This window comes from Tachyglossus aculeatus, chromosome 12 (genome assembly GCF_015852505.1).
Source record: "Tachyglossus aculeatus isolate mTacAcu1 chromosome 12, mTacAcu1.pri, whole genome shotgun sequence".
Taxonomy (NCBI): domain Eukaryota; kingdom Metazoa; phylum Chordata; class Mammalia; order Monotremata; family Tachyglossidae; genus Tachyglossus; species Tachyglossus aculeatus.
In genome coordinates this window covers 17,513,421-17,531,951 of record NC_052077.1, presented here as the reverse complement: position 1 = coordinate 17,531,951, position 18,531 = coordinate 17,513,421, and the positions used below count along the sequence as shown (strand labels likewise).

Genomic DNA, 18,531 nt, shown 5'->3' with positions numbered 1-18,531 from the left:
AAGCTGAGTGTTACCCCAGGGAAGCAAAAGAATGACTATCTCCTTTGAGATATCCCTGGCTAAATGGCCTTACTGGTAGAAAGTGACAGTTGAGACCAAGTATTTTAAGGACTTATCAATTATTGCCCAAAGCAACTTTGTGAGGTATGTAGGTATGGATATGCCTACTTTATCAGAGAGCCGCTGAGGCCAGAGAGGTCACACACTTACAAAGTGTAGGGACTGAGAAGCCAAATGATATATTGTGATCCCTAGTAACTGTTTGGAATGTCCTCAAATTCCCAAGGGCAGAATGATTATGGTCCCCTAGAGGGATAAGTACTGTGGCTAATTCCCACCTGGGCATCATTTCCCAACACTCAGTACAGTGCCCTGCACACAGTAAGCACTTAATAAATACCACAACTACTGAGGGGTGGAGAGAAACCTTGTAGTTTTTCCAGTTGTGATTTGGAAGGTTAAAATTAAAGATCAATAATGAAAATTAGGGACTTCAAAATAGGGAGATGGGGAAAGAGTTTGATTTTTTTTTTCCACCTAATAACCAGTTCTCTAAAAAAGATAAATTAACTGAAATGAAAGAGAACTTTCAGTACACTAGAAAAATAGCACTGTGATTAGTTCCTAAAACTTAAGTTTAAAAAGTTTGTCCACAACCAAAGTTTGCTACTCATAGAGAAGTATACCATCAAGTTTCATTGTTCAACTATGAATCAGTCACTGTCAAAGCCCTCCTGAGATCACAATTACTTCAGCAGGCCTTCCTTGAGTAATGTCTAATCTCCCCACTTTCTATCGTGCAACTGCCCCTTCAGCCCCTCTAAGCACTTATATATTACCACATCCTCTTATATATGCATTTTATATGCTCTACATCTCTTCCTATCTCCCAATTAAAAGAGTGTCTGCCTTCCTCACCATACCCAAACTGAAAAGCTCCATGAGGGCAAAGATGATCTTTTCTAAGCCTTTTATACTTTCCCACTTAGAACAGTGCTCTGCATACTATCAGTGCTCAATAAATGCTACTGACTGATCAATGTCTTATTCTTATCATAATCCCTCCCTACCCTGGAACTTAATAGTTTGGCATATAGTAGACACCTAAAAAATGGTTTTACTATTACTAGGGTTGTCATTTAGCATGTGATAATAATGCCCTATGTCTGGCATTCTCCAACTTTAAGATTGATTTTTGGCTTGAGTTTCTGAACATAATAGATGTGGTGTAAGCATTACTTCAACCAGTTCATTCATTCCTATTTATTGATCGCTTACTGTGTGCAGAGCACTGTACTAAGCGCTTGGTGTCTCGGTAGATAGCACCTGATGTGAAGATTCACAAGAGAAGCAGTGTGAGGAGAAGATTTCTAAGGAGAGTACAGTCATCAAGAATTTACCAAAAGTATGATTTTTTCATCTCATGAATTTTATTAATCATGACGTTTTGATGTTACTGATTCACAAAATGTAAAGCTGGGACTGGGCTTTTAAGGGCTTTCTATAGAGAAATCTTCTTCTGAATAGTGTTGCTTCATATTTTCTGCTGGGTGGGTACCGCAGGCTTTCCCAAATCCCTACAAACCCCAAATGTTTTCAAATACCCATGCCCAACTGGGTCAGTGGGTTGGAACTGGCATTGCGAATGAGGCAAGTGAAAGCAGATGCCAGGGCATGGGGGAAAAGAGAGAATAGGACTGACAGCTGGGAAGGATACTTTCTGGGAGGGGTAAAGCAGCTGGGATGAGGTTAGATCTTTTGTAAAGATAAAGAGGGATTAGTAATTGAAGAGAAGAGAAAATTGAGGGATGAGGCATTGCTTTATCTCCAACCTTTCACTGACACTTAGGAAATGCAGCTTTAAGGGTTAAAGATACTCCCACAGATTCACAGCTCCAATCAGGCTAGGACCTTTAAGTAATTATTTTAAGACTATAAGAAGAAGTGAAGCTGTGTTGGAAAAAGCAAAGTTTTAGCAACTTAATGGATCCAAAATTTGCAGTTGGAAGTTTATGAATCTGAGATCAGAGCTTTTCATAGTAGTTGAACATGATAAAATTTAAAAACAAGATTTGATAGCTGCCTGTAAGCACTTATTTTTAAAGAGAAATCCATAAGAGATTCAAGATTTCCTCTTAGGAAAATATATCTTGTTTTATAGTGCAGCATTACAGCCTGCAAACTGAGACCATCTTCAGGGGAAATTGGTGAACAATGCTTATGGCTGGTTCCAATTTATAAAGGCACTAGGCAAGGGACAATCATGAGGAAATGAGAAAATTTTCAAGTGGAACAACGGAAGATTAATGGGGATACATTCATATAAGTTTTCCAAGTTTTAAGAAAAAATACTATACTCTCCCGTTCACAAATGAATGAGAATGTTGAGTCATGACACTAGATGTCTTAGAGTCCTACTGAATCTACAAGAGCTAGTTTATTACTGTAAATGCAGTGGGCAATGTGATCTGTTTATTCTTCAGAAAAGATTTTAACAATGAACAGTTGAGAGAGAGAGAGAGAGAGAGAGAGAGAGAGAGAGAGAGAGAGAGAGTGAGAGAATTGTATTTAAAATGATTAATATAACTTCAAATTAGTAGATCTGATTCTGGGGTGAGCAAAATTATTTTGGCAATTAATGATCCACATATGCAAGAAAAATGAACTTTTTTTAGTACAAAGGCTACCATTTATTGCTGGGGAAGAGACAATTTACCAAATGGTATCCTTATGCCTGGAAGAGTGAATTTATCTCACAAGAGTGAGCATTTTAATTCAAGAATGTTTTCCCGGATCACCATAAGACTGGGTTTGTTAATGACTATATACTGATGATCAACTGCATATTCTATTACTCCAGATGTCTTCTGGCTCACTTACATGCCTAAGTTTTGAAGGCCAGACTACAAGTTGCTAGAGCACTTTTTCATGCAATCATATATGAAATAAAAATGGTCTTTGTGGGTGTGAAAGTCCATTTTTTCCTACAGTATGGATTCAAGAGAACAAAAGGAAGCTATCCTAGGGATAATGATAACAACATTTCAAGTCTTTCTGAGCTCATCAACTGTGACTATCAGATACCCTATAAAGCACAGACAACTTAACATGTGAGAATACTTCTCCCAAATATTGAGGAATTCACCATTGCACGAAAAGCCATGAAAAGCGCTTAGGCATTTACACTTGAGAGCATACCTCTCGAGACCTCTGCACATGGAGGGTACCCATTGCTTAAACGTGACATGAGCCTTTCCTCAATAAATAGAACTTTTTGGAGATGTCCCAGGATTCCAGAAAAAAAAAAAAAAAAAGCAAAAACTATTCTCCTCATCTTCAAGAAAATAGCCTAAGAGCAGACTGGCTAGTGTGGCATAGTGGACAGAACACGAGCCTGGAAGCTAGGAGGACTTGGGTTCTAATCCCTACTCTGCCACTGGCCTTCTGGGCAATTACTTCACTTCTCTGTGCCTCAGTTACCTCATCTGTAAAATGGGAGTTAAGACTATGAGACCCACGTGGGACAGGCACTGCATCCAACCTGATAGCCTTGCATATACCCCAGTACTTAAAACAGTGCTTGGCACGTAGTAAGCGCTTCACAAACACGATTGTTATTATTATTATCTTGCCAGCACAGAAAGCATCAAGATGCAATAATAGTGTTTTCAGGGTTTTAAGGAATGTTTACTGAAGAATATCACTGAAGGTGTATTCCCAAAATTGAAATGTGACTTTAAACCAGTGTAGCACCATGAACATGATCTTCACAGCATGTCACATACAGAAGTAGCACAGAGAGCAGTACCAAGTAATGAGAAGCAATTTGGCCTAGTGTTTAGAACACAGGCCTGCATTCTAAAACTGCCTCCACCACTTGTCTGCTGTGTGTTCTTGAGCAAGTCACAACTTCTCTGTGCCTGTTACTTCATCTGTAAAACGGGGATTAAGACTGAGTCTCATGTGAGACATGGACTGCGTCCAACTGGGTTACCCTGGTTCTTCCCCAGCACTTAGAACAGTGTCTGGCACATAGAAAGCACTTGAATAACATGAAAAAATAGTCCTCTCTGCTGTTTTCCTAGACCTTTGAGAGCTTCTGACACCATCAGTAGATCCAGTGTCCAGCAAATGCACAGTAAGTTTGGCTGCTGAAGGAGCTCATCAATATTTTGAGATTGCTCTGCAATGTTCCTTGGGATAGAGCTGGGGTATGTTGATGAAGAAGTGTTTGTTTTGAAAATTCCCAAGAGGAGCATTGTGAAGATAAGGTTTCTAGGAAGGTATGATCAGAGGATCACTAATAATGTACAACAGGGTTGCCTGGTAGACAAAATGGGTTACTGAGAACAGTTACGGGTACATTCTTATTTCACTCAATCGTATTTATTGAGTGCTTACTATGTGCAGAGCACTGTACTAAGCGCTTGGGAAGTACAAATCAGCAACACATAGAGAGACGGTCCCTACCCAACAATGGGCTCACTGTCTAGATGATTTCATGATTTGCATGTTGAGGATAGCCTCCACTGTTCCCTCAGCCATCTGTTGGAATCGCTGTTGGAGACAGAATCAAGAGATAGAATCCGGCTGACTGGACAGGTCTGATGTATTATGACTTTTTATGATCTGTACTGTTCTGGCAACGTGGAATGGAAAGTCACCTATGCAAGAATTTCTCAGCTAAACACATATACAGATAGGGTCTCATCATCATCTCACCTGTCCAAATTATTCTATGCCGTAATAATGTAGAATGCAAAAGGACTCAGACGGTGGTGTCAGCATGCCCTTCTAGGCAAATTCTTCCACTCACTAGCCTCTGACCATTATTCAGAATGTAAGAGGCAGTCATTTAAGAGTTGCTCTGCAGAAGACTGGGCCCGAGAAAAATACACCATTATGCAGGTGACTGTGAAACATTTTGCAAGGGGAACCTAGCACTACAGATATATTGACAAATAAGTCTGAAGAAAACTAAAGCTGAGGATCAGCCTGCCCCAAGGAAACCCCACACAAAGCAGAGCTCCTCATTGGTTGACAAAACCAAATGTCATCACAGAATTCTGTTATCTAAGCAGCTCACTCTCAGGAGATGCAAAGCTAGACAAAGTAGAAAATTTGAATAAAAAAGGCTAGCAGTTCCTTTGAGCAAATATGAGCGCATCAACCATCAGACCAAATTGCAGGTCCACAGATCTTAAGTGTTATTTAACCTCCTATGGTTAACCCAAGGATGCAGGAAAGAGCAGGGTCCCTTAATATGGCATCACACTTGAGAGATGAGAGACAACTTTGGCAGGCAAAAAGACAAGCTTCAGGTACTATAATCTTTTGGGCCAGAAACATCAAGAAGATTGTGTGAGAGAATAAAGACTACCCTCTATAAAGCTAGGGATTATGTATTTTTTCCATTTCACACAAAAATTACAGCTGAAAGATAACTATCCTTATGTAAATTGATGAAAGAGGGGAGAAAAATCTAGTAGGAAGAGTGGGGCACACTTGCATTTATGAACGCCCCATAATATATTAAGTAGAATAAATGCCATGCAAGACAATTACCACACTTCTTCCAAGTAGCCTTTGTGCCATTGTCAGAGACAGAATACTTGGTGCACCATAACATTCCTTGTAGTTTTGTGAAGGGAAAAAAAAAGGCAGGGGGACTGGCACTATTTAACCAGGTCTGACAAAATAAGCATGTTTAAGGTGAGCTGTATAATCTCAGGGTCTAACATATATATCCTCCGGATATACCTGGGACAAATTCTGGCTGTTGAATTATTCTTCCAGGCTTCCAGATACCACTTAACTTCTTAATAAATTCAAAATATATTTGGATATTCATGGACAAAAAGTCCGAAATGGGTTGCTAAGGACAGGTACATTCCTATCTCATGATTTGGATGTTGAAGATAGCCTCCACTGTTCCCTCAGCCTTCGGTTGGAACCACTGTCGGAGACACAGTCGAGAGATAGAATTCTGGGCTGACTGAACGGGCCTGACGTATTATGACATTTTTTATGTTCTCCTGCACTGTTTCGGGAAGGATGATCTTTACATGAAAACAGTGTGGAATAGGAAGTCACTTCTGCAAGGATTTCTCAGCTACAGGCACAAATGGATAGGGTCTCACCATCATTCCCCTCTCAGGGTCACATCTGGAGAGCTTCCAGTATGCTATCAGTCTCGACTATGGGAGGAAGAGTCAAGCAGAGTCATATTCATTCTAGTCCTTAGTCAGTGGCTAGCGAGAGGAGGGCCATCTGCTACGAGTCAAAACTCAACTGTGCTGGACAGCAGCAGCAGGGGAGAGAGCTGAGGGTGGAGACTCAAGCCTACTACATGGAAGGAGGCAATGGTAAACCATTTCTGGATTTTTACCAAGAAAACTCTATGGACACAGTACCAGAACTATTGCAGATGGAAGTGGGATGCTCTGGGAGAGAAGTCTATGGTGTTGCTATGGGTTGGAGATGACGAGAGCATAAGGCAAGACTCACCATCGTTATTTTGAATATAAAGGGTGGTGTTTATATAGCCCACACTCTTTTTCAGGTTCAAAGCTGCCTAGAGTACACCCAGACCAGGGAGCCCGTGACTCAACAGGACAGAAATCAATCAATAAGAAGACAGTCGCTGTTCTGTTAACTGAAATAGCACAATGGAGGTGCCAGCATACATTTGAATTTGATACTAGAGTACCAATTAGTATTCTTAGTAACTTGTTGAATGACACTGTAATGTCCTTAAAATATTGGGAAGACTTCCAGAAGTGCCTAATCTAGAGAGTGAGTGGTTTAGGCAGTGGAGAACTTGAAACAATGTACCTTTGTTTTTGCTTCTGACTTTTGTTTGTTTCTTTTCTTTTGGAAATATAAATAGGCCCACTGTTCCTGTTTCACAGTTCAGAGAAATAGGTCTGCTACTTCTTTGCATCTGCTCACGTAACAGCACTTCCTTGGAGCTTTGAAAGTGAAGCTATGGAGTAAGGTCTTCTCTCGTTCTCCAATGCCAAGCCTTTCCTCTCATTAATACAAAACTAAGTGCCAAGAGGAGCGAAGGCCCTCGGGTAAGAAGAGGAAAATATGTACATTTCCATTGTTAAGATGAACACATCAGTAGAAACATGTCTCTAGACTGGATTTCTATGGACCAACCTGACCATATGTGTTTTTTAAAATACTTATACAACTGAAATTTACCACATATCTCTCTCCTTCTTTGAAAAAAAACAAACCATACAGACTAACTTCCTCCTAATGATTTCGACTTTGCCTATGGAAACAGCTACCTGCTTCTGGGATTGGGCATAAAATATTTTCTATTTCTTGTCTGAATAATGAAAAAATCGGCTGTTTAAGAATTTGTGGTTGAAGCACTTCCTAATTCCTTATTTTAAGTCCACGATTATGGATAAATGGAGTACAAAATATGCTGTAACACCATTCATATTTGTTTTTGAAAGAAGGGCTTTAAAATGTTATCAAGAAACTACTTGGAAAATGTGTAATAAGGGGGAAGGGGTGGGGGGAACCATGTCTTAATACATGAAGGAAATGTTCATCTATGTGCCAATGATTACTGTGCTTAAATCAATTAATGTCACTGGATATAAGTAATGCACCAACTTTCTGTTATTATAGCCCACTGGCAGAACAAGTATTTAGAATTATTAGCATCCGATTGATGTTGAAAAAAGCCTATTTTAGTTGTTGCTAAAGCATGTAAGTTCTTTCCTGCAAGCCACACTGCTCTGTCCAGTGCTAAAGTTATGCTTTCATCTGGTTATCTTTCAAGGCAACCTGGGTGGCCACAAAAAGCACTTGACATCTTGATGCACTTCAGCAGTTTTACATATACACAAACTTTGTAGAAAAATAAATTTGTCATTCGTCACCACATATGTTGATCTGGGGAGTGAGGTTCCTGAAACTCCAGCTCCTGTACTAATTAACCTATTCCCCCTCCTTCTTACGATCTTATAAAAAAAAAATCCTCACAATTTTAGACTTAAAATAAAGTGTGAATGTTGATCAGAGATGTTAAGTATTTGTCCTGCTTACAGCTTATGGTGGACAGAAAAATCTTCATGACTTGTAGTTAGGGCCAAGCATTTATGATATCTAATCTGTTATCCCTTCTCAGCAGGCAGTCTTGGCAACTATGACCTATTCTGCTTTACTTTGGGGAACGTGATAAAAAGTAAGAAACAGCTGGTTAAGAAAGTCACGGAAACATCTCTGCAGTTTATAAAGACAATAATAATATTTTCATTTTTGAATGGGTTTAAGATACATATTAACCACACCAAAGGGAACTAGCAATTCAAAATGTTTTCTCAATCAATAAGAAAACACTACCAAATAAAAAAAAAATCCATGTACCCTGGGAGTATGAAAAAAAATACAGTAACACAAGTAGTTTTAAAAGTCTGCTGTTTTTCCCAATTTATGAAGACTTAAAGAATTTTCACTTAGAAAATAGTTTACATATGCTTTGTGAGACTCCGCTTAACTTTGGACAAGTATGCCCTATTTAGCTTTACTCCATTTCTCAGCACCTTCTCCGAAATAGGACTAAAACTGTCGCCTGTTTAGTTCTGACAATGAAACAGTCTGCTCAAGGATATCTACTCAGGACAAAAAATGCTCATGATTTAATATTAGGTGTAAAGGAAACACCTTTCAACTTCAGCACCTTATTGTTTATTGCTAGCAACAACTATTTCAGCACTAACTGAATAAGACTTCTTAAATACTCCAAAGACAATTCCTCATATTGAAAAGTTTAACTGTTTTTACTTTTTTTTTTTTCCATCTGGTTGGGTCCCAACTGCATATTTTGATTCTGCACACAGTTAGGTAAAAAAGTACGAAAACTGCAAAGGTTTTTAGAAGCCAACGGCCCATTTAGAGGACTAAAAAGTCACAATATGTTATTAAGCAGTGATAAAAAACCAAAAAAACCTTACAGACCCCAGCACAAATAGGCATTTTGAGAAAAAATTCATACATAGTTTGGATGTTGAGCTAAAACATGTGCAAGCATTTAAATGTAGTGTCTTTCATCCTAATATTCTGCAGGAGCTTTTACCTGGAATGTGACCTCTGCAAGTATAATAGAATTCTTTACAATAGTCTTTGCACAGCAAGGGAAGAGCTATTTCTCTTTCAGTCGCTTCCCCTCTCTCAGGTGAATGGAATAGATTCTGAGCATGTGGTGAGCAGTGTGCACATTTGATTTCCTCCAGTAGCTTCACACATTCTGTGTTGTTGATAACAGAAAATATCTGCAAGCCATAAACCAGAGACAAGTAAATACATAACTTTCTTCCCTGTTTGGCATAAACAGATCATTTATTAAAATAAATCATGCTAATTTAAACCAGTGTAGTTGTTTATTGGTACCATTGCATGACAGTATAAAATACCTTGAGGAACAGAAGAACTGAACGCAGACATCATTTCTATTAATAATAAACCATCTGCTCTTTCGAAAAGGGGTACATGGAGGACTAAAGAGTGCTTACCTTTGCAACTAAAAAGAAATCTATTTCCCAATACAATTTTTTTTAAATCCTAAAATAATCGAAGTCCCATATTGGTTCTGAACAACGACATCCTACCCCACTGTCAAAAGGCAGGATAAAAATCATATCCAGGTACAACATTATATATGCCAGCCTTGAATCACAGGCTGATCTTACTTTTAAAACCTGGGGAATTTTCCATGGGGTTTTGGGGAGCCTTTGATTTCCAATGCAATTATATTCATTTCATACATTATGCTAGTTCATAGAGACAGTGTGTCCCAGTGGAAAAAAACAGAAAAAGAAATTTTTGATTTCTAGTAAATAATACCTGAAGCAAATAGTCCCAAACATTATCAGGTACATTTCTTACTATTCATTGCATTCTGGCCTTTGGGCGTGAAAAAACTTCATAACTGTCGCAGCAGGTATATTACACGCATGAGTAAACACAAGGATTTAATGAGAGCAATGTCATAGCATTCAGTGAATTTTAATGAAAAACAGCATACTTTTTTATTGCTCATGCAATGTCATGCACTATTATGCACTTTCTACACCCTATTGAGAAACATTTGGCTTTTTTGACCATTGAAGGGCATTATACAGACACAAAGCAGGGCTCCAGCTCACTACTGGCTTAACCAGTTAAAAAAAGAGGCTCTAACCTCAAAGCTCTTTTCAACAAAACCAAACATTTGATATCACCATCAATTAAAATATTAATTTTTACAGACACTGACTTTCATCATCAAAATGATCTTATAAAGGTTATAAAAAGAACTACAATAATCTTACAGGATGAACTGCTCATATTTATAACTCTTTTAAGTCCATACGTCATTATGTTACAACTTTTGGGATTTTCTTAAGTACAGACTTCAACAAAAATCTTCAACTTCAGTAGGTTGCCAAACAAAGCTCGTATTTTGTTTTCAAAGCTAATATCACGTTATTATCGTTTGAATAGTGAGTTTGAGTACCTTAATTCTTTGATATATTCATAATTTACCAAAGACTTGAAGGCAAATATTTGTTCATTTAGACATTTTACTCTTGAAATAGGTACATATGGGTGTCAATTTTTTTTTGCAAATTCAGAATTGCATTTATTAAGGTTTGTCATTTTTTGATGTATTTTTAAACGATACTTTAATCATTAAGGTTTTCAAAGGTGAGATATGCTCAAAAGCAATGCCTGCATTCAAAATATTTTTAATTGCTTTAATTGCTTTGATTGCATCACCTGCATAATACAAACCCAATACAGTACCCTGCGGATACTGTTTTTATTTACTAGGCTTTAGCATGTGACTGATAGATGGGACATAAAAACAGAATTACAAGAAACCCAGCTACCTTTCTGACTTTGAGGAAACTGTCCAGCTACATCTGATTTTATTCAATATAGGTTTGCTTCCATTTTTAATAACTAAAACAGAAGGATCCCAATCCAGCCTTCCAGCTGCCATCCATGAGGAGTTTGATTTTAGCGCTTGTAGAATTTAGCCCTTTGCAATTTTTGGAATGCATATTGGCCACAAAATAACTCAAAGGACTAAGGAATAGGATTCAATAAATTATCTGAAATCAAGTACAATATTATTCTTTTTTAAGTTTCATGCTGTTCCAGCACAGCGGGATGGTAACATTTTGCTCTGTGTGAGGTCTGCAGTGTAAATACCTATTTGAAGATAGATAGAGCCATCATTCTAGCTTTGGTTTCAATGAACCAATAGTCTTACTTAAGTCAATTAAACTGTCTTAGCCCAAAGCTGCAACGTTATTTTAGTCTCAGAAGCATGTGTAGGTGACAGAAATTTGTTTCTTCTGTTTGGCACTTAAAAAAAAAATTAGAAACCTTTACCTTCAAATTTGACAACAGTTTCAATCTTATAAAGACATTTATCTCATTTCCTGTTTCCATTTTAAAAAGCTATATATGAAGCCATCAAATTACAGTGGTTTAAACCAAGTATTCTGGGAAACCATGTAAAACTTTGAAACATTATTACAGCATGCTTAGTGATGATTATGCCTGCTGCTGACTAATTTATAACATCTGTAAGGTCATCCTTTAATCTTCAGTCAAATGCAAGTAAGACTGGTACAAGAAAGGTAAGAATTACTGGAATTCAGAAAACAGTGAGATCTAGAAGTACAGTTTACGAAGAGTTACAAAAATACAATAAATAATCAAGTTGGATGCTTGGGGATCTCTCTTACTTGATTTACCAAAATAATACAGTGAGGCAAAAGAAGATAGAAACCCACATGGTTTAAAGAACTGATAGGGAAAGTTAGAGGAATAAATATTGAGATGCTGCATTAAGATTCCTTGGTATTCATGCAGACCTCAGATGCTGCATTAAGTTCCCTTGCAGTCCTTAGGTTACGCATTAAATTATCTTGGTGTATATCTGCAGTCCTTAGACGTTGCACTGACGTTCCCTTGGTGTCTAAATGCAGTTATTTCTAAAAATCATATGCCTACAAGGTTGTTCAGCTGTTGAGTAGAACACATGCTTCTCCTGGGCTATAGTGCTGGATTATGTCATTAAAGAGTTCAGTTTCAATTTTAGGCTAATATGTAAATAGATCATTGTACCAAGGCAGCTGTTAAAGGGACCCCAGGATGAGTTATTTGTTTAGTTGGATGTGTTCAACAATAGCCTTTGTCCCAGAAAGAGCCAGAGCAAACAAATGATTGTAAAAGGGCACACTTGAAAACAATTACTTTTCACCCATTCCTTGACAGCCTTGGCTGTGAAACCACCCAAGGTAGAGAAGCCTTCTATGCCTATTTGGCTCGAAGTAAAATTTTAGGAATTATGTCATTTCAAAGTTGTTTCGCTTTGGCAAATGGGATATTCCAAAAAATTAACTTAAAAAGAGGAATATCAAAAATGCTCTAAAAAAACTAAAAAAACCCAACAAAATTACAGTGCCCTATTAATAGGCCAAGTACTCTTAACTGAAGTTTGGGGTCTTTTAAAAATACCAGTATTATAACTTATAGGATTGAGTCAAGGTGGACCTCTAAGTGTAAAATAGATGACTCCTGGAATTTAGGGGGGAAAGTACCTACTGAGCATGCTCAAGAACTTTTTAAAATTTGAATTTAAATATTCCTTCTTAGATTAAGACCACTCCTGCTACTGCCTGTCATGGCATAGGATTTGAGTACCTCATCTTGGGTTAAAAGATGCTTGGAAAATAAAGAAAAAAAAATAAAATGTGTGAGTTTAAAAAGCTCTTGGGATGTGTTTTCCAGTAAAGCGGTTATGACTGATGTATTATGAAAAATAATCCAAGCACTAATTTACATAAACCAGTAGCCTAAAAAGGAGACAGCACTAAAAGTTTGCATAAATTTGTTCTTAAAACTGAGTGTAATCATAACAGCATTAGCAAATGAATAACATTTTTCAAATTAAATATTATCTACACAATCTATATTCAATAAGGGCAGCTATTAGATTCTACTGCATCAATTTAGCTATGCATGGTGTGACTTTAAGGGGTGTGAGGAAGAGAGCTTACTTAATAGATGTCATGCTCAAGAAAAAGTAATTAAACCACATACACACAAAAGAAACCCCCACGAAATTAATGTTCAAGAATTAAAAAAATCTCGAAATTGAATTAGGGTAAATTTCCATGCTGTTTTCTTCAATGAGTCCAATGAGGAATCTTCAAACCGTTGCTGTCCTTCTGCAACCCAAACGCTGCTCTACCTAACAGGGTGAGCTAAGGACATTTTTTCCGCTCTTTGCTCTGCATTTTCCAGATCTTTTTGGATCCAAGCCTGACCCTTAGGGTTATCTGAATGTAGTTATTTTGGAGTTTAATTCAATTTCCACACGGGAGTTTAATGACTGTGTTTCTGGAGAACATGAAGGACTATCTCTTCCCAGAATCTCCAACTACCGCCGCATATGGGAAGAATAAAATAAAAAGAGAGGGAGGGAGAGCTGCAGCTAAAAACCTGCAGTAAGACAGTTCTCACTCATCTGGGGAAAAGAAGGGATAGGACAAATGCTCTCTCAAAAGGCATGAACATTTGGACAGAGCTGGGGACTGAAGGAGAATGATGTTCTCTAGTTTCACCCATTAGTGAACCAACTAACAAACACAATGGTGTTGTTGTTATTCTTTTGCCATAAGCAACAGGACTCCGTGTGTGGGCAGCAGTTTAGTGGGGAGGAGGAAAAGTCGACCCCTTTTTGTCCTATTGATTTTCTCCTATTTGCATGACTTGAGCAAATTAAATGATGCAATATGGCTTTTTGTTACAAAACAAAGTGAGAGATACCACCCAGACACATATGTTGATTCGGAGGAGCTGTTTACATGAGAATAGAGTGAAATCTACCGTGAACTGAGCATAAAAATTAGATTCAGCCTGGGTATTTTTTTATTATGCTTGGGCCAGCAAGACTGAAACACAAGTTTTCCAAGAGTCTCACAGACCTTGACAACTGCAGTGTTGTAACGGAGGAATTCTTAATTAAACCTAAAAGGGGAGGGGGAAGGGAAGAGAGGGGGACGACACCTGATTGTTTATTTCACGTGCAGTGATTGTTAATGACATGATCCTCCTGCACTTTTTCCCCTGAGGATGTTCACTAGATACCACACACTACCGCTGCATCACATTCCAAGGAAGATTTTGTACAACTGAAGTGAGCATTTAAAAAACAAAAAACAAAAAAAAGGGAGAGAAAGAAAAAGAACAGGGTAACTTTCAGTCTTTCTCCTTAAAAACAATGCCCCCAAAGGAATAAAAACTACCAATATACAAAAATTACAGCAACTACAGAGAGCCTTCTTGTCAAAACACATACAGTGGCATGTGGTGGGAAAGGATGATGTATCCGTTCCCTATTCAGTTGAAGAAACGCTTGACAGCAAGAATCTTTTAGCCCGTGTTTTTTTTTTAACTTGGGAGTTCCAATGAATCTCTTTTGGCTGGTAAAACCATTGTAATGCAAGAGTCCCCCGTCCCCCCCACCCTCTTTGAAGGACTGGAGATCATAAACCAGCGGTGTTCCAACATCCCTGACCATTCAAACCATACCCTGATCAGACATGTGGAGAAAACTGTCCAAGATCTTTTATCCCCAGAAAAATAAACCAGTAACTACGGGCACCTTAATTTAGTTTCACTGCAGCCAGGGCTTCCCCTTAATCCACAAGAAACTGCTCAACCTGATTTTTTTTCCCCTTTTTAACCCCACACAAGGTGATTACACCTCCAGAAGTTGGTCTTTTCTGGCTCAGAGACTACTTAAAAGCACTAAGCGCCAAGTGGCCGCAGTTCCCATGGTGGGAGAAGTACACAAAATTAGAGTTTAATGCAGTCTTCGTCGATTCTTTTTTTTCTTTTTACCCCACACAAGGTGATTACACCTCCAGAAGTTGGTCTTTTCTGGCTCAGAGACTACCTAAAAGCATTAAGCGCCAAGTGGCCGCAGTTCCCATGGTGGGAGAGGTACACAAAATTCGAGTTTAATGCAGTCTTCGTCGATTCTTTTTTTTCTTTTTACCCCACACAAGGTGACTACACCTCCAGAACTCAGTTTTGGTTCAGAGACTACTTAGGCGCCAAGTGGCTGCAGTTCCCACGGTGGGAGAACTACACAAAATTAAGAGTTTAATGCAGTCTTCGTCCCTTCCTTCACCTTCCACTCTCTCCCCCCATCCTCCTTCCAAAAAATGAATAACCACAAGAAAACACACGGCCAGAATAAGTGCCGCTGGATGGCATCAGGCGTTAGAAGGATGGTTGATAAGGAGTTGGCATCCCTGGGAAGGACGGGTGCCTACCTTGGTCTCCATGTGTAGCAATCCTTGATTGTCAGTCCTGGAGCAGCAGGAGAGTCGGGGATAGAGCCCGCCACACACCGTCTCTCCCCCATTCCTAGGTTCCAGCTGGGACATCATCCTCCTGTCCCTCCTTTTCAGCCGCCTCGGGGGGTTTCCATTCAGGCACCTTCTCCTCCTGGCCAGGCTCCCTTCGTCCCTCTCCCCAAATTTGGCATCCCCCTCGAAGAAGCACAGGGCCACGGCCACTAACAGCAACTTAAAGGAAAGCATCTTCGGCAGCATCCGCCTCCAGGAGCGGGATGGGAGCTGGGGGTGTGGGAGAGTGAGGGGGAGAGTGTGTGTGTGTGTGTGCGGAAAAAAAAATAAGAAGGCCCCTTAATTGGGAGCACTAAACAGCAACTAGGGAGGGCGGGGGGGGGGGGGGGGTAATAAAAAGGCCAAGAAAAGGGGATGGGGACAGAAGCAGAGAGATGCAACTTTGCACAGATCTAGGCACTAAACAGCAACTAGGGAGGGCAGGGGGGTAATAAAAAGGCCAAGAAAAGGGGATGGGGACAGAAACAGAGATGCAACTTTGCACAGATCTAGGCACTAGACAGCAACTAGGGAGGGCAGGGGGGTAATAAAAAGGCCAAGAAAAGGGGATGGGGACAGAAGCAGAGAGGTGCAACTTGGCACAGATCTAGGCACTAAACAGCAACTAGGGAGGGCTAAAAAGGCCAAGAAAAGGGGATGGGGACAGAAGCAGAGAGGTGCAACTTGGCACAGATCTAGGCACTAAACAGCAACTAGGGAGGGCTAAAAAGGCCAAGAAAAGGGGATGGGGACAGAAGCAGAGAGAGGCAACTTTGCACAGATTTGGGTACTAAACAGCAACTAGGGAGGGCTAAAAAGGCCAAGAAAAGGGGATGGGGACAGAAGCAGAGAGAGGCAACTTTGCACAGATTTGGGTACTAAACAGCAACTAGGGAGGGCTAAAAAGGCCAAGAAAAGGGGATGGGGACAGAAGCAGAGAGAGGCAACTTTGCACAGATTTGGGTACTAAACAGCAACTAGGGAGGGCTAAAAAGGCCAAGAAAAGGGGATGGGGACAGAAGCAGAGAGAGGCAACTTTGCACAGATTTGGGTACTAAACAGCAACTAGGGAGGGCTAAAAAGGGATGGGGACAGAAGCAGAGAGATGCAACTTTGCACAGATCTAGGCACTAAACAGCAACTAGGGAGGGCTAAAAAGGCCAAGAAAAGGGGATGGGGACAGAAGCAGAGAGATGCAACTTTGCACAGATTTGGGTACTAAACAGCAACTAGGGAGGGCTAAAAAGGCCAAGAAAAGGGGATGGGGACAGAAGCGGAGAGAGGCAACTTTGCACAGATTTGGGCACTAAACAGCAACTAGGGAGGGCTAAAAAGGGATGGGGACAGAAGCAGAGAGAGGCAACTTTGCACAGATTTGGGTACTAAACAGCAACTAGGGAGGGCTAAAAAGGCCAAGAAAAGGGGATGGGGACAGAAGCAGAGAGGTGCAACTTTGCACAGATTTGGGTATTAAACAGCAACTAGGGAGGGCTAAAAAGGCCAAGCAAGGGGGATGGGGACAGAAGCAGACAGATGCAACTTTGCACAGACCTAGGCGTGCGTGAGAGAGGAAAAGCAGACAGGGGGTCAAATGGTCCTAAGGGGGCCCGGGGACTAAGATAAAAGTTGCGCGGATGCGCGGGGGGGGGGGGAGAGGGGAGAGGGAAGGGGGCGGAGAGGAAGACGGAGGGAAGGAGAAGGAGAGGGAAGCGGCGGCAGGTCACTTGGCCCGGCAACGGCGGTTGCTGTTTCGGGGGGACGGGAGCGGCGGCCGCCCGGGGGTGGGGAGGATGCTGAGGTTTCCTGCGGCGGCGGTGATGATGCTGATGATGGTGATGATGATGATGGTGGTGATGGTGGCGGCGGCGGCTCCGGCTCCTCGCCCGCGCTCTCATGTTTCGCTCCCTCTTTTCTTCTTCTTTTTAACTAGCGCGCGGGGAGGCGCTGCCACCGCGCGCCCCTTGACGTCACCGCTCCCGCGCGCTCGCGCGCGGGCGCGCCCCCGCCCCCGGGGGGGGCGCGCCCGCCGCGAGGGCGCGGGAGCGCGCGCGCGCGCGTCCTCCAGCCCCCCCCCCCGCGGTGGGGGGGGGGGAGGGACGCGGGGCGCGCGTGCGCGTGCGCGCGGGGCCCCCTGAGGGGAGGCGCTTTCCGAGCGCTCAGTACAGCGCCCTCAGCGCGGGAAGCGCCCAATAAACTGGCTGAATGAATGAAGCAGCAATCGTATTTCATCAATCGTATTTATTGAGCGCTCACTGGGTGCAGAGCACTGTGCTAAGCGCTTGGGAAGTCCAAATTGGCAACACCTAGAGACGGGCCCTACCCAACAGCGGGCTCACAGTCTGGGAGACAGAGAACAAAGCCAAACATGCTAACAAAATAAAATAAATAGGATAGGTATGTACAAGTAAAATAAATAAATAGAGTAATAAATACGTACAAACATATATACAGGTACATATATACAGGTTGCAATAGTCATATGTTTGTACATATTTATTACTCTATTTTACTTGTACATATCTATTTTACTTTGTTAATATCATCATCATCATCATCAATCGCATTTATTGAGCGCTTACTATGTGCAGAGCACTGGACTAAGCGCTTGGGAAGTCCAAGTTGGCAACACCTAGAGACGGGCCCTACCCAACAGTGGGCTCACAGTCTAAAAGGGGGAGACAGAGAACAAAACCAAACATACTAACAAAATAAAATAAATAGGATAGATGTGTACAAGTAAAATAAATAATAAATAGAGTAATAAATATGTACAAACATATATACATATACCTCCCTCCCTTTCCCTCCCGATAACAGCATTTATTAAGCACTTCCAGTGGAGTGACTGGACGAGTTCAGCACTTGCTATGTGCAAAGCACCGTTCTAAGCGCTGGGGGGTTACAATCAATCAATCGATCGATCATCATCATCATCATCAATCGTATTTATTGAGCGCTTACTGTGTGCAGAGCACTGTACTAAGCGCTTGGGAAGTCCAAATTGGCAACACCTAGAGACGGTCCCTACCCAACAGCGGGCTCACAGTCTAAAAGGGGGAGACGGAGAACCAAACCAAACATGCTAACAAAA

The 18,531-nt window shown here is 40.8% G+C and overlaps 1 protein-coding gene across 5 annotated transcripts in view; it reads right to left on the bottom strand.

The window, feature by feature from the left end:
* LOC119935599 (hedgehog interacting protein) overlaps window positions 1-15,755 on the bottom strand; it is a 100,230-nt gene extending 84,475 nt beyond the window's left edge. For all 5 annotated transcript variants that reach the window (XR_005453394.1, XM_038755009.1, XM_038755008.1 and 2 more), the window contains exons 1-2: window positions 15,366-15,755; window positions 9,101-9,296 (exon numbers count right to left, since the gene is read on the bottom strand). Coding sequence is in view for 4 of the 5 variants with exons in the window: in XM_038755009.1 (XP_038610937.1) it covers window positions 9,101-9,296; window positions 15,366-15,647 (478 nt within the window). In the remaining variant the exon portion in view is untranslated. The remainder of the gene's footprint in view (window positions 1-9,100; window positions 9,297-15,365) is intronic.
* Between the last annotated feature and the right edge of the window lie 2,776 nt (window positions 15,756-18,531).